Source organism: Lagopus leucura, unplaced genomic scaffold (genome assembly GCF_019238085.1).
Source record: "Lagopus leucura isolate 7727_CA_CO unplaced genomic scaffold, USGS_WTPT01 Super-Scaffold_100021, whole genome shotgun sequence".
NCBI classification, from domain to species: domain Eukaryota; kingdom Metazoa; phylum Chordata; class Aves; order Galliformes; family Phasianidae; genus Lagopus; species Lagopus leucura.
Genome location: NW_024962274.1, coordinates 2,989,035 through 3,003,151, shown reverse-complemented (window position 1 = coordinate 3,003,151; position 14,117 = coordinate 2,989,035). Strand labels below are relative to the sequence as shown.

Below are 14,117 nucleotides of genomic sequence, written 5' to 3'. Positions count from 1 at the left end.
TTTCAAGTCTTCTTTACAGACTGCAGAAAATACTTGGGATTTTTCTTTAATGGTGAAGTTCTGCATGTTGAATTCCTTGTTCTTTCTTTAAGCATGCTGCTAGGAAAAGCTGCTCTTCATTAGACCACCTTAGACATGGAGAGTAGGCAAAATGCAGCTTACAACAAAAAGTCAAACTGCACTGCATGTGGCCTCATCATTAAAATAAGTCCTTTTTGAAGGGGATTGCTTTTTTATACTTTTTTTTTTTTTCTTCAAAAGGGGCAGTAGTATTTCCTTCTATTCTTCACCTCTTTGTTTTTCATGTTAAGGAGTGAGTATTGGCTCCAGCGTTGTAGGGGTAGCAGAATGGGCTTGGTCTGTTTTTTTGTAAGCTGAGAAGTCTACAAAATAAACCTCTTGAAAAACCTTTTCTTAGTAAAGGCAGTATTAATGCTTAATGAAAATCCCCAGAATTGTGCAAAAAGTTGGTGTTAATGTGAACAGTGCCAGTGGGACTCAATGGGAAACGTCATTGCCATTTTGCAGCAGGAAATATAATATGATGTAATGTGAAACTCAGGAATGTAGCACTGCATCTGGAAAGCCACTGAATTGTGTTCTGTTCCCAGCTCTCATCAGGTTAAGTTGGTACATGCCTTTGACTAAGGCACACTTAATACTTTGTGGGTTTTTTATTGCGAAGGTTTTTCCAGCTGGTGCAAGGTGCAGAATCTTGAGAGTACTGCTCGTAGTCTCTAATGTTTCACAATAGCTTTTCTTGTTAAATAGCAGACAAAATAACCAGGTTCCTTTACTTAGTAGTAGCATTTTACAAGTATTTGTACAGGTGTTTAGAAAACAGTATGAAAATATGTTAGCACCAGTAATTTGAAACTGTGTGTGTTAGCTTATCAAATGCTTATCTGGTAAAACTGACACCTGACTAAAAACAAATACTTGCTTTTTTTCTTAAGTGCTTGGTTGGCTTGTGCTATATGCTGATCATAGTTGTGATGAGACTTAAGGCAGGTTGTGTTACAGCCTAAGTCTCCATGGACCAGTCCAGCAAAGTAGATAGGTTCTGTAATGAAATGTTTTGAACAATGTGTACGTGCTGCCTTTTTGAGGCTTTAACTGACCTTTGTATTTCTCACTGCGCTAAACAGTCCTTTTTGTTACTTCCCCATCATTTTTTACAAAATCTTTTCCTCCTCCAGAAAAGTAAAAGGAAGAAAATAGATTTCAGATGTATTTCCCTTTAAGTATTGCATTTGATGAAAAATTAATGTCAGTTTCCTAAGCCAGAGTCATTAAGGGGGTCATTGGTTGTTGTTTGTTTCTCTGTTTCCGTGCAGGAGATCTATGGTTATGAATTATGTCGTTGGAAGCTGGTGCTAGTTACTGTAGGAGTGATCTGTTCTGGTGGCTTCCTCCTCCTCCTCCTCTACTGGATGCCTCAGTGGCGTGTGAAAGCAACGTGCAAAAAGACTACGCTTAAAGACTGTGAAGTGGTTCTGCTGAGAACAACCGTAAGTCTGTAGATGGGAGGATGTGCTTAAGCAAGTTAGGAGTTGTTTCTCATCCCTCTTGCTGTTTGCTGAATTACACAGATTCTTGTCTGTCTGGTAGACACAATTTTGTTTTGTAGTGCTGAAGAACTGTGCTCCTTAGTACTGTGTTTAGCTTTGCTGCCTGTATGAGAAGAGTGACAGCTGTTTGCAGAGGACATAGTGAAAACAAAGTCTTTGCTTTTGGGTTTTGAGAATTAAATACATGAATTACATTTTCATTGAAAGCTGCAGATCAGATACCTTGCTCTTATAAACTGATACACAGTTTTCAGTTTTTTGACTCTTCATCAACCATTTTAAGTTTGAAGGTGAAAGTCTAGATCCAAGGGTGTGATATCAAATTGTATTTTTACTTTGTGGGATCTTTATGATTTCGTGGTACATCTTCAATTCTTCTAAGTGGCAGAGTGTGTGAAGCTGCACACACAGAAATCTCGTTGTTCTTCCTGCTACAGAACAAATCTAGTATTTTCCGAAGGACAGAATGTGTCACAATTCAAGTGCCAGGTTTCATTGCTTAAGAAAAAAGCAATAACAAATCCTTTTAGTTTGGAAAACATTATTTCAGAATTGTGGAATTAAATGCATTCTTAAGGCATCTGACTTTAATTTGAAGTTATCTTCTATAATTATGTTTAGACTGTTATCTGTTGACTCGTTGCTACAGCTACTGTAGTAAAATGCTGTTGAAATGTTGTAATAGCTTCCTTCTTTTCTTTTTTTTTCATAAGGATGAATTCAAGATATGGTTTTGTGCAAAGGTTCGCGTTATGCCTTCTTTGGGAGCCAGTCCTTTACAGAATCCTGACCCTATTGTACACAAGGTTTCAAATGGCCACACTGTTCATTTCTGTGAATCTGCTGCAGAAGAGAATAAAAATTATTTGAAAAAATATTTGCCTGTAAGTAGAGCAGTGCTTCACTTGCTAAATTCAGAGCATCTGCAAGTAGTGTGTGGTGTAAACACACACAGTGCAGTAACGCATCAGTTATTTCATTTCTCTAAGAGCCTGACAGACTCCTCGGGTAGAAAACATCTCTTCTACAGTAGCCCATTGCTGGGATGTTTGAAATATTATTTTGAAAGAAAACCACTCAGTTTTCAGTAGCTTTTCTAAATTCATTTTCTGTCGCTGTTCAAAATGCAGTCAGTGGAGAGAGAGGTGCCGAGTGGTGCCAGTTTAATACCTGGTCTGTTGCCCTTGCAGATTCGTTATTTCACACATCACAGCGTGAAGTATTTCTGGAATGATTCAGCTCAAAGTTTTGATGTTATACGGTAGGAATACTTCTTTCTTATTTTACTTAAAACTGCATTTTTTGTAACTATTGCATGCCTGAAAGCATGGTGAAAAATAATGCCATATTCTGACCAGCTGTTTTAGCTCAATGAGCCTTTGAACCACTGTGAGAGCAGGGAGATTTTAACACAGTGTGACTTCTGGAAATAGAGTTTTTGTTTAATCTACCTGTATTGAGCATGATTTATATAGGGTAACGTGCTTTGTGCCACCGCAGGCTTTTTTTTTTTTTTTTTTTTGCCTGTTCTAGGGGTGTTAGTTGAGACTATGAGCACCTTTTTGTAGACAGCAGTTCTCCCATAAACTTGTAAAATATTTTCCTTCTGTTGGAGTAACTTAAGCTTTTTGCATAGCTGCTGAGCTAGACTCAGGAGTACCTAGGAAGAGGGCAATTCACTGAATGCTCGTTGCTCACCTTTATGTAGGTTTGTGCAGCTGTATTTAGCCAAGCGGAACTCGAAGCAGTGGCTTTAGTAACATCAAGTCTCTTGCAGTGATGGAAAACACCTTTTAGTGCACCGTACAAGCGATGTGCTGAAGGTGATGTGCTGTAATTCCTCTTACCCAGCAGCACAGTTCCATGATGTCAGGGTTGAAGACAGAAGCTTTGATTTTTTGTCTACTTTTTAAAACAGGAAGCCTGAATGGGAAACGTGCTTTTCCACATGATTCAAAGTTTCATTAAAAGCTACAAGGAGTACATATAGAAAAAAAGACTCCAGACCAGTGACTGGAGGGAAAATAACTAAAAATTTCTGTGAAACCTATTCTGCAGACAAATGAATAACATGGGAAGTTATCAGCAGTGACAACAGTTACAAGAAGTGATCATCATACAGGCAGTTATGAAATTCGGAACTCCTCTAGGAAGATGGAGGTGTCTCATTTCATTTGTAAATAAAAGCTTCATATACATTTTTTATGTTAAGTCTCTTAAGTTACAATGGTGCAGGTAAAGGGAAAATTTGTACAGCTCCACATGGTTAGAAATAAGTGTCGTGCCTCAGCATGAAAGCAATGACTCAAAATTTGGCATTTGCTGTTTGGCTGTGCCTTTTGATGTTCTTGTGATAGCTCAGCCGAGTTATAATCCCCTGAAAAATCTCAGCTATGCCTGTGAAGTTGTGAGTGTTTGTTCAGTCACATTCTTGCTAATATGCCCAATTTTCACTGCTGTGATATGTTAGGTTTCACTCAGCCTGACCAACCACTTATTTAGTCAGGTACTGTAGCTGAGCTGGAATCCACTACTTAACAGCTGGGTGCTGAAGTGGGGAAAGAGCCTCGTCTGAGACTAGCAGAGTACAGAGTCACTTTTGGGCAAAGTCAAGTAAGAGCAAGAGGATGGTGTAGTTACTTTCTACAGTGAATTAGTTATGATCATGTAAGGAAGTTCTTGGTATCACCTGGGATATAGTAATTGAACTTAAGAATGTAAACATCATGAAAAGAATTCTTAAACATTCATACTGGTTGCCTTCACTGGGATGCCTTTCTTAAGCTGCTGATCAGTTCCTTCTATAGTAACATGGCAGAGAATCAATTTGCAAAGAGATGGGACTTTAGACTGAGGGCTTTGTAGTAAGATCCCAAGGCAAGCAGTACAGCTGCAGTTGTGTTCTAAGTATAATACTGTATAATGAAGATAAGTCAGTCTGCACAGGCAGTTATGCAAGTATCCAGAAGATAGAATGGTTTGATTACATAAACACTAATCACAGTTCAGAAGGGAAGCAAATAAAGATTTCTTGGGCAACTATTTCAGTTGGGAGAGCTTGAGTTTTGTTATCATTGTTCTTATAATAATGTAGCATTAAGAACCCTGGTTTAAACACAGGAAATGCAAGTGCAATTGTTCTGAAACTAAATCAGACCTGACTGTGTAGCCAGAGAGGATGCACTTTTGACCCTGTATGTCTGTTTTGTTTTAGCTAGTGTCAAATGAAACTTTGAGTGAGTTGATGAGTAGTTGGTGTAATAAAGTATGTGCATACTGGGATTTTCTTAATCTCTTGGGAATTCAGCACTGCAACACTTAAGTGGAGTGAGGCTAATTTCTCTCATTGTGGACTGAAAACTAAAATAAGTTTCTTTTCTGAGCAAAACTGGGAGAGAAGGGGAGGAAGGCACAGTTACTAGAAGAGAATTACATGCTGATCTAAAAATCATGCTTTAAAATCTTTGAACCTGACATAATTTAGGGAAAATTTGTAAACCCATGATGAAGTTTATTTATTAGCATTTTTACATTCTCATAATGATTTCACCAGAAGCTGGTAGAAGCATAGTTTCAGCCTTTGCAACAGTGAGGGTATTAAACTTTTTTCCCCATGTCTTAGAGAATGGACATAATTCTTACTATGTGTATGCGCAGTAGAAAGGGTATTTCTTCAATGGGACACAACTCTGAATCCTTTTTGTAGAGAACTGAAGTTTTCCAATATAGTAAAAAACTTGTGTTGAGAAGTGCTCTTTTTTTGTGTCATCTGTGAAAGCCTTTCAAAAGATAATGATGCTTTCCTATGCATCCAAATTATGTCCACTAGAAAAACATGTGGACATTGGATGTGATATGTTCAATTAAGTGAGCTTGTTAGTTCAAACAATTCAAACAATCCTGTAGCTATAAACAATGATATTTCACACATTCTTTCTTATCTGAGGGTCATCTAATTTACAGCATTGATTTTCACAGCACGTAGGAGTCCTATGAAGATGAATCTTACAGTGTAAAGGAGGCACTTGGAATGTATACTGTATTTTACCTAGTCCTAATTTACTTCATATAATGTCTTAAAAAACTTGTTCACACTTCAGAGGATTTGAATATTGGTTATGCTAGTATTTTAGTTCATTTCTCAAATGTATCCCTACTATTACTGAAATAAAGGTATGACTATCCTCCAGGGTAAGACAAGTCAACGATAAGGCTTTTAAGATGGCATTTGTATCTACAGTTGTGTGACACAGTAACTAGAAGAGCATTAATTAAGGGTGTAACTCTCTTGTGTTGCTGAATACTTGATGTTTTAAATATCAGGTTTCTGAAATAACTCACTGACTTTTTCCTCTACTTAGAGGATTAGATGACTCTACATTCTGTTCTTCAATTCATAATGAACACAGCAGAGGACTGACAAAGGAGATGCATGATTATAGGTAATGTTACAATATTTGAGGGAAGAACTGCTTTGATCCAATTGTCTCTCCTCATAAAGTTAACAAAATTTAGAAGACAGCAGAGAGTGTTACATAGCTAATAAAGAATATTGGATGCCAGTAGAGAATGGCATGGCCTAAACTGTTACAGTTTCTTAATTAACTGCTAATTACAACTAATTTAGGAAGATACGAATGAAGCTTCCCAGGTTTTAGCTTACATTTTAAAAGCTTAGTTAGTATGAGGGGTTTGTCCCATAGTTTGCATGGATGTACCTGCGGTTGGTTGGAGCTAAACACATTTCCACTTCTTAAAGTTTGAGTTAGCAAGAAGTAACTGGAAAAAGTATTTTGTCTGTAGCATGCGATTTTAGACTAAATGTGTAAGCATCCTGACAGGGAACAAAGCTTTGAATGCCCAGTGAGAAGAGAATCTGAAGTGTAGAATCTGAATCCAACCAGCTGGAGGATGTATTTTCAAAATGTTTATATGTACATAAGCTTTGGTGTTGTAATTTATTGCTGCCTAAACTAAACAGCTTTGCATTTTGTTGCATTTCTGGCTTTTTTTTTTTCTCTTTTCCGTATCAGACCTTCTCAGTTTAAAATATGGAAGCATATTCTTGCTCCTTCCATTTTCTATTGATCTGTGGCTTTTTCTTCAAGATTAATGTCAGTCATGTCAATCTTACTAAACCAGATCAGATCCCATCAGAGATTAGTTTTTTGCTTTCCTTCTCATGATTTGCCCTTCTTTGTGCTGTGCTTAAAACTAAGGTACAGAACCATGAAAACAGCATCTTACTGCAAGGCTAAGAATTAAAGCTAGAGCTTAAATTGGTGAAAACCACATACAGAGTTTCAGAATGATATGATTATTAAAAGTGGACCTAAATAAAGTTCTTAGAGAAATCTATGAAAGAACCTAAAATACAGTTTAAATTGAAATAAAAAGTAATCATCTTCACGTTGGAAGTATGTAACATCTCATTGGACAGGCATAATGGTAAATGCCTTTTGAAACAGTAAATGTGATAAAAGGGGCCATGGATTAAATGATATTTTATCATTTTCTGGTATTAATGGAATTAATTCAAAATTAATAAGATCTTTAAAAATTTTAAGTATATTTTTTGGTTGGTTTTAATGCAGGAAAATGTTCTTTGGAATAAATGAAATTGCTGTGAAAGTGCCTTCCATTTTTAAGCTTCTGATTAAGGAGGTAAGATCATTTTTTTTAATGAACAAAAATGTGTATCATTAAAAGTTATTTTAAGTGCAGTGATTCTTAGGCTAGTATTCAAATGATAGTGTGAAACGAAAACCTCAGAGAGCCCAGCACTTATAAGAAAAATGATAGGGAATTTTAAGAGCTCCAAATCTGCAAGGCCTTTGCTACAAACTCTTTGCAGTTCACAGTGTGGTGCCCTAGTAAGGGCATGAAAAAAACATGCCAGGGATTTTTGAGCGGCTATGCATCTTGTTTTTATGGTTCATTTCAGACTTGATGGTGAACACAGTCAGTGGCTTTATCAGCCTGGGTATTTTACATTACAGCATACTCATAAAATCTAATGTGTTCTTGCACGTGCGCTTGATTTGCTTGTTCCATTTCCCTTTTATAGTATGAATTTGAGTAGCTAATTTGTTATCTATGTGATAATAGGTGGTAGAACATTTTGAACAATGAAATTCTCAAAGCTGAGCTAAAGGATAAGAGTGTTTATTAATAATTAAGAGATGATAGCTTTGAAAATAAGAATTTATTATGCAACAGATATACCTATCCTTTTTGCTGTGAGGTGTAGGGGAAAGTGCATACAATCTTTAATACATATACTTGCATGCTATTTTAATGAGAGCTACTTTTGGAGGGCTGAATTTGTGAAAAAGAGGGAGCAATTTGACAAAACAGGCAAAATCCACGTTAAAAAACCCGAAACATTTGGAAGTTTTATCTCCTCTCTAGAGGAGAATTATTCTGACTCTTCTGAATGAGAATGCATTTGACCATTTGGTTTAACTTTATTGTTCTTTCACTCTTCTAGGTTCTCAATCCTTTTTACATTTTTCAGTTGTTCAGTGTGATATTGTGGATCACTGATGAATATCACTACTATGCATTAGCAATTGTGATCATGTCTGTATTATCCATTGTTAGCTCACTCTACACTGTTAGAAAGGTAAGGTCAAAGTAAATGTGCATCTTCTCAGCTTTTTATTTACCAGATAATTTTTATGTGGAAATTCTATGAATCTTTTAGAAGTTTTCAGAAGTGTACACACAGAATCTTGTTACGGATTTTCCTTCTTTGAGTTGGATGAATTTGGATCTACAGTTCTTTTTGAGACAGTTTTCTGCTGACTTCCCACTCTCTTGAATCAGATTGACCTGCCTCCTTCTCAGATAACAGAAATGCTACCTCACATAAAACTCAGATGCAACCACATGTATTGGATTGTATTGACAGTATTGATTCTTTCTTGCATTGTTCCCTCCTCTTTGAAAAAGTCCAGTGTAACTGAGGACCACCCAGACTTGTGGATTATTAAATTGGTGATGCGTTTTCTGTGTAGACTTAGCTGTAGTGAATGGAAAATGAAGTAGTAACTATCCTTAAATTGCAGTCTCTTAATAAATACCAGAGGTGGGAAAATAAATAATAATAAGGTTTTCATCAAAGTTTATATAAATACTGCAATTCTTTTGTATAGAATCATAGAATCACCTCTAAGATCATCCAGTCCAACTGTCCACCTACCATCAGTATTTTCCCACTTAACTACTCTCTTAGCACAACGTCTAAACATTTCTTGAGCACCTCCAGGGATGGTGACTCAACCACCTCCCTGAGCAGCCCATTCCAGTGCCTGACTGCTCTTTCTGAGAAGAAATTTTTCCTATTAACAAACCTGAACTTAGCACAGTTTGAGTCCATTCACTCTAGTCTTATTGCTATGTATCTTACTGAGCAAATGTTTTTATAATTTGCTTGGCAGTGTGTATTTTGTTCCAAGAGTGCTGTTGAAAGTAGGAATCTGTACAGGGTGATTTACTTGAACTTTATTTGCCTGTAAATTTCCTAAACTATTTTGATACAAATGCTTAAAGTAATATTTTGCTGTAGAAGAATTAGTAAAGAATCTTACAATTTTCACTTGTAGAAGTACAGTATGCATTTAGAAGAGGAGAAGCTGTGTTTTGAAATTTTGAACTGTTTTCTCCTCTTTGCAGCAATATGTTATGTTACATGACATGGTAGCAGCTCACAGCATTGTAAGGGTTTCTGTCTGCAGAAGAAATCAAGGTAAACTTTGCATGCTCTTTGGACAGTTGAATTTAAGTAGCTTATTAAATATGAGCTTGAACTTGATGCATACTTGTTCTTTCTCCTGCTTGTAATGTTTGCATTTCCTAGCAAAATTGCATAAGAAAAGAAGTTGCAAAGTGGAATTGAAATATGGTAGTCATCTGTTCAGGATTACTCTAGATAGCATTTTTAGCAAGTGTCAGATTTGTGTTTTGTAGGGTACTTCTCTTTGTCATATCTACCATTCCAGGTCATATCTGCTGCCTTCCCAGGTATGTGGTTATCATTGTAATGTCTTTCTTGGTCTAAAGAGGTGCATGCATTGGATTTCCATTGCATTCCATTGACTATTTTCATTTGTTAGATAAACTACACCCATGTGCTCTAGAAGTTAATTTATAATGGCACTGGTTTTATCAACATTTGGGTTTTTTTGCCTCTTTTTGAGGAATTTTCAAGATGCCTCTAATAAAATGGAGCACAGTGTTAAATATCACACGAACTGTGTGGATCTGTGGTGACTGTTTTCAGGTAAACTTGTTTGTGTTCCTTCACTTAGAAATTGAAGAAATCCTTTCTACCAATCTTGTGCCTGGAGATATCATGTTGATTCCATCTAACGGGACAATTATGCCCTGTGATGCAGTACTTCTCAGCGGTACCTGTATCGTGAATGAAAGCATGTTAACAGGTAACATAAACTTATTATGCTTGTATGGCTGAAGACATTTTTTACCTGTGTGCATGCTTATCTTGCAGCTTGCTCTACAGAAGTGAGTATATTTATTTAGCTCAAATGTGTATGTTCCTGCCATTGATTGCACTCATCAGTACTTAGGCACTTAATGCAACAGGTACCTGGTACAACTTGGCAACTCCAAAAATGATTAATAGTTTCTTGTTGAAAAGTTTTCTTCTTAATAGTGAGTCCTCCTGCCTCTTGACTTGCTGTTCTCAGTGTGGATTGAATTCAGCAGTATGTTTCTTCAAAAAAAATTTATTTAAAAAACAAACTTTTTAACTGCTTCCAGGATGATGGTAGTGAGTAGACTGTTCTACTCTGTTTCTTAAACAAATGATTACCTCAATAAGTTTGTGCCTGCATGTTCTGAAACCTGATGTCATTGTCAGGCAGCTTCAATGAATAGAATGGCCTTCTTGTTCCCAGGATAATGTGGCAGGCTGGCAGCATTTAGAAAATTGCAGTTCAGAGGTGGTGCGTTTCATCACATTTGGGTCCTTGAATATATCCAAGCCTCATGCTGCTGCTAGCAACAGATAAAATTGCCTGCTACCCTGGTCTGAATATACTCAGTCACCAGAGGAGATCAGAATAATTTCCTTCAACTTTTGGTTTTTCTGAGTAAAGATGAGGAAAAGAAGCTCGTCCTGTTTTCTTTGTGAACTGTATTTTGCACTTCTCTGACTTCAAGTAAGAGGGACAAATTCAGTATGGGAAAATAGAGAATAAGATTAGGTAGAATTTTGATAAGGAACCTGGTGAGCGGAGATTAATAGGTGAAAGACTGCCTAATACCTGCGTTGAAGTGGGATTGTACTTCTCTATTTGAAATCATGAAGGGAAAATGTCTGTTCTTTGATTTTGCTTAGATACTGTTTATCCATTTAAGGTGAAAGTGTTCCTGTCACGAAGATTAATCTACCAAATCCTTCAGAATATCCAAAAGCAACGGGAGATGAAATATACAGCCCAGAAGCTCATAAGCGACATACTTTGTTTTGTGGAACCAATGTGATCCAAACCCGTTTTTATACTGGAGAATTAGTTAAAGCTCTGGTAGTGAGAACAGGTGAGAACAGACTTTCAAGCTTATCACTTATTAGTATAACACTCAGTTTTATAGCTGCGCATGAAGTGATATTTCATTTCATTGCATTGAATGTTGCTAAAGCATGGATAAATGATTATACCCCAACTGATTTGATAAATGCCTGTTGCTGTGCTAACAGAGCTAGATAATGGTGTGGTGAGAATCTGTTGGCAGACAAGAGAATGACTCAATCTTCAGCATAAATTTAAAACCTGGTTGTATTTTCAAACCCTTTACGTATATTTTTACAATGTGTTGCACTATGTATGCCTCTTTTCAGAGATGTAGGGTACTGTTGGATTGGGTTGATGGTGGGGAATCACTTATTTTAGTGGAGCTGTTGGCAATGCAAAATGCTTTTCTTGCCCAGTTTGTCAGTGCACTTAACACTTGCCTAAGAAACCTGAGCATTTATTTATTTATTTATTTACAGAAGTGATTATTTTTACTAATATTTTAAAGCTTTGGCTTTTGATAGATGGCTTCTTCTATTCAAAACAGCTACACCGACTGTAGTAGTTGGGGATTCTGTTTTATGAAGGTGCTCTTGAATTACAGAGCATTTGTGGTTAAATACTCTGTTACATAATGGCATGCTGAACTCTGAACAGGTCCATGATTTCTCTCCTGCAGTAACAAATTCAAAGCCCAGAGGCTTCAAGTCTTGTTCATCTTGTAATGAACTCATCCTCTTCAGGACTGTTGAAACAGCTCCTTTGTTTTGGTAGAATTTTGTATGCCAAATGTTGGCTTGGAGAGCTTAGTGTTTCCTGTAATGCTCACAGACTTAAGAGAGGCTATCAGGGAGCCAATAGACCCAACAATTGTATTGGGGTTTTAGTAGTAGACTTGGAAGTCTAAGCACATACAAAATGTTTCAGGCATACAAGACTTGACACCAGTTTTGGCCTTCCCTTGTATTGAGGCAAAAGATCAAAGAACATCTCAGGGTGTCTGGTCATCTGACTCTAAGCCACAAGTCTGGTCTCCTAATGTAAGCATCTAAATGTGATCGAGCGGTTGATTTCTCTAAAAGACAACTCAGTGCTCTGCAGTTTTCTTGCGAATCCCTTTTTTTCTGACTGTTAAAGGAACTTATGGAGACTTACCATTTAAGTACTTACATTTGGACTTTATGAATAACTTCATTTTCTTTTTACAAGGACTGACACTTCCAGCTAGTATATACACCCACTGAGTTTGCAGTTTGAGGGACAAAATACAATATGACAAACACTTTCAGGCCAAACCATTTGGGTGTTTACTTTCCTTGTAGAAGGGGGTAGATTTAAATCAGCTCTGTGCTCTTGCCATCGGAGTGAAGCACTTAATATGAGCACTGTAATTTAAGTATTGCAAAACATCTGCTACTGTCTATTGGGAAACAGTCTTAATGAAATGAGTAGCTTAAGGGTTTCATTGAGGTTTTTAATATATTTGAAAAGCTTTGTTCTTGTGTATGCATCTAATAAGTCACTCCTTTTTGTTTCTAGGCTTTAATACTGCTAAAGGACAGCTTGTTCGTTCCATACTGTATCCAAAGCCAACTGATTTTAAGCTCTACAGAGATGCCTACTGGTTTCTCCTGTCTCTGGTGGTGGTGGCAGGCATTGGGTTTATTTACACCATTGTCAATAGCATCTTAAATGAGGTATGCTGCCATCTCACTGAATTTGTGTCCAAAAAAACCTTATTTTAGAAAAGCATTGATTATCATTTCCAGCACTTTGGATGATGAAAAACAATTAGATTTTAAATGAAAATATCCTTGCTTTATTTTCTATCAAAGAAACAAGAAAAACAAGCCTACTGAGAATAAGATTCAGTAAAAAAGCAGAATATGAATATCTTATGATGTAATTTGAGCGGGTTACCAAGTCAATCTTCTTTTACCTTTTGGACATAAAATTGCTATCTGTCTGATTCTCAGTTCAAAGAAATTTCATACAACAAATCTAAAGTGTGCTATGGGTGGAAAAATCCCTATTAAGATGTTGCTAACCGATAGCTCTAATTATTTTCTTTCAAATTTTTGCATTATTCCGTCAGTGCTTTAAAGTTATGCAGGGGAAGGAGAAAACTTGAAGTTATGGCTTGAGGATATATTAGGACTGGATTATCATGGCTGTTTATGGTGGGTGGAGATTATGCTGGGTTTCTAGGCAGTCCAGATCCTGTTATTCTAGGGAAAGCACAGCACGAATTTTGCTTTTGCTGAGAGTGAGAGGACAGTCTCTTTGCTGAGAGTGAGATAGTGACACTGAGTTCTTGTTCATTACCTTTGACCTCTGTTGCAGGTTCCAGCTCACACCATCGTCATTGAATCTCTTGACATTATCACGATCACGGTGCCCCCAGCGCTCCCTGCTGCCATGACTGCAGGCATCGTTTATGCACAAAGACGGTTGAAAAAAATTGGCATCTTCTGCATCAGCCCTCAAAGGATAAATATTTGTGGCCAGCTGAATCTTGTGTGTTTTGATAAGGTGGGTGGAACTTTGAAATTTAGTGTTGCTAAGAGGAGGCAGTGTATAATAAGAGGGAATTCATAGACTGGTGACTACTGAGAAAGGCGTTACTTCCATTTGGGTGTAGGTCACCTGTTAACTGTCAGGTATTCAATGTTTACCGTCAGTTACCTCCCTCAATTTAGGATCTGCTGTAAAAGTTTATGTAATACATAAATTTTGTCTCATCTAAAGGCTTCCAAGTCCTGACTGACACACCAAAATTATGGGGGTTCTGTTTTGCACAAAGGCTTCTGGAAAATTGAACTGTGAAGTCACGCTCGTTACTCATATGAAGTTACTTAAATGAAGAGTCAAGCCAATGTTTAGTTGTTTGTTGTTTAACAAAAGCACAGTTGAAAGACAAAAATAGGTGCAGCCAGAATCCTCTTCTGTTTTCTTCTTAGATGTTTTTCTGAAATCTTAAGAATCCACACTGAACTTACTATTACAA

At 36.9% G+C, this 14,117-nt stretch overlaps 1 protein-coding gene across 7 annotated transcripts in view; it reads left to right on the top strand.

The window, feature by feature from the left end:
* The window catches only part of ATP13A3 (ATPase 13A3), a 54,483-nt gene that overhangs the window by 19,359 nt on the left and 21,007 nt on the right, over positions 1 to 14,117 (top strand). For all 7 annotated transcript variants that reach the window (XM_042878050.1, XM_042878051.1, XM_042878049.1 and 4 more), the window contains 11 exons: positions 1,338 to 1,511; positions 2,285 to 2,455; positions 2,762 to 2,832; positions 5,933 to 6,013; positions 7,166 to 7,235; positions 8,062 to 8,196; positions 9,249 to 9,321; positions 9,884 to 10,015; positions 10,956 to 11,135; positions 12,650 to 12,807; positions 13,454 to 13,642. In XM_042878050.1, coding sequence (XP_042733984.1) covers positions 1,338 to 1,511; positions 2,285 to 2,455; positions 2,762 to 2,832; positions 5,933 to 6,013; positions 7,166 to 7,235; positions 8,062 to 8,196; positions 9,249 to 9,321; positions 9,884 to 10,015; positions 10,956 to 11,135; positions 12,650 to 12,807; positions 13,454 to 13,642 — 1,434 coding nt within the window. The remainder of the gene's footprint in view (positions 1 to 1,337; positions 1,512 to 2,284; positions 2,456 to 2,761; positions 2,833 to 5,932; positions 6,014 to 7,165; positions 7,236 to 8,061; positions 8,197 to 9,248; positions 9,322 to 9,883; positions 10,016 to 10,955; positions 11,136 to 12,649; positions 12,808 to 13,453; positions 13,643 to 14,117) is intronic.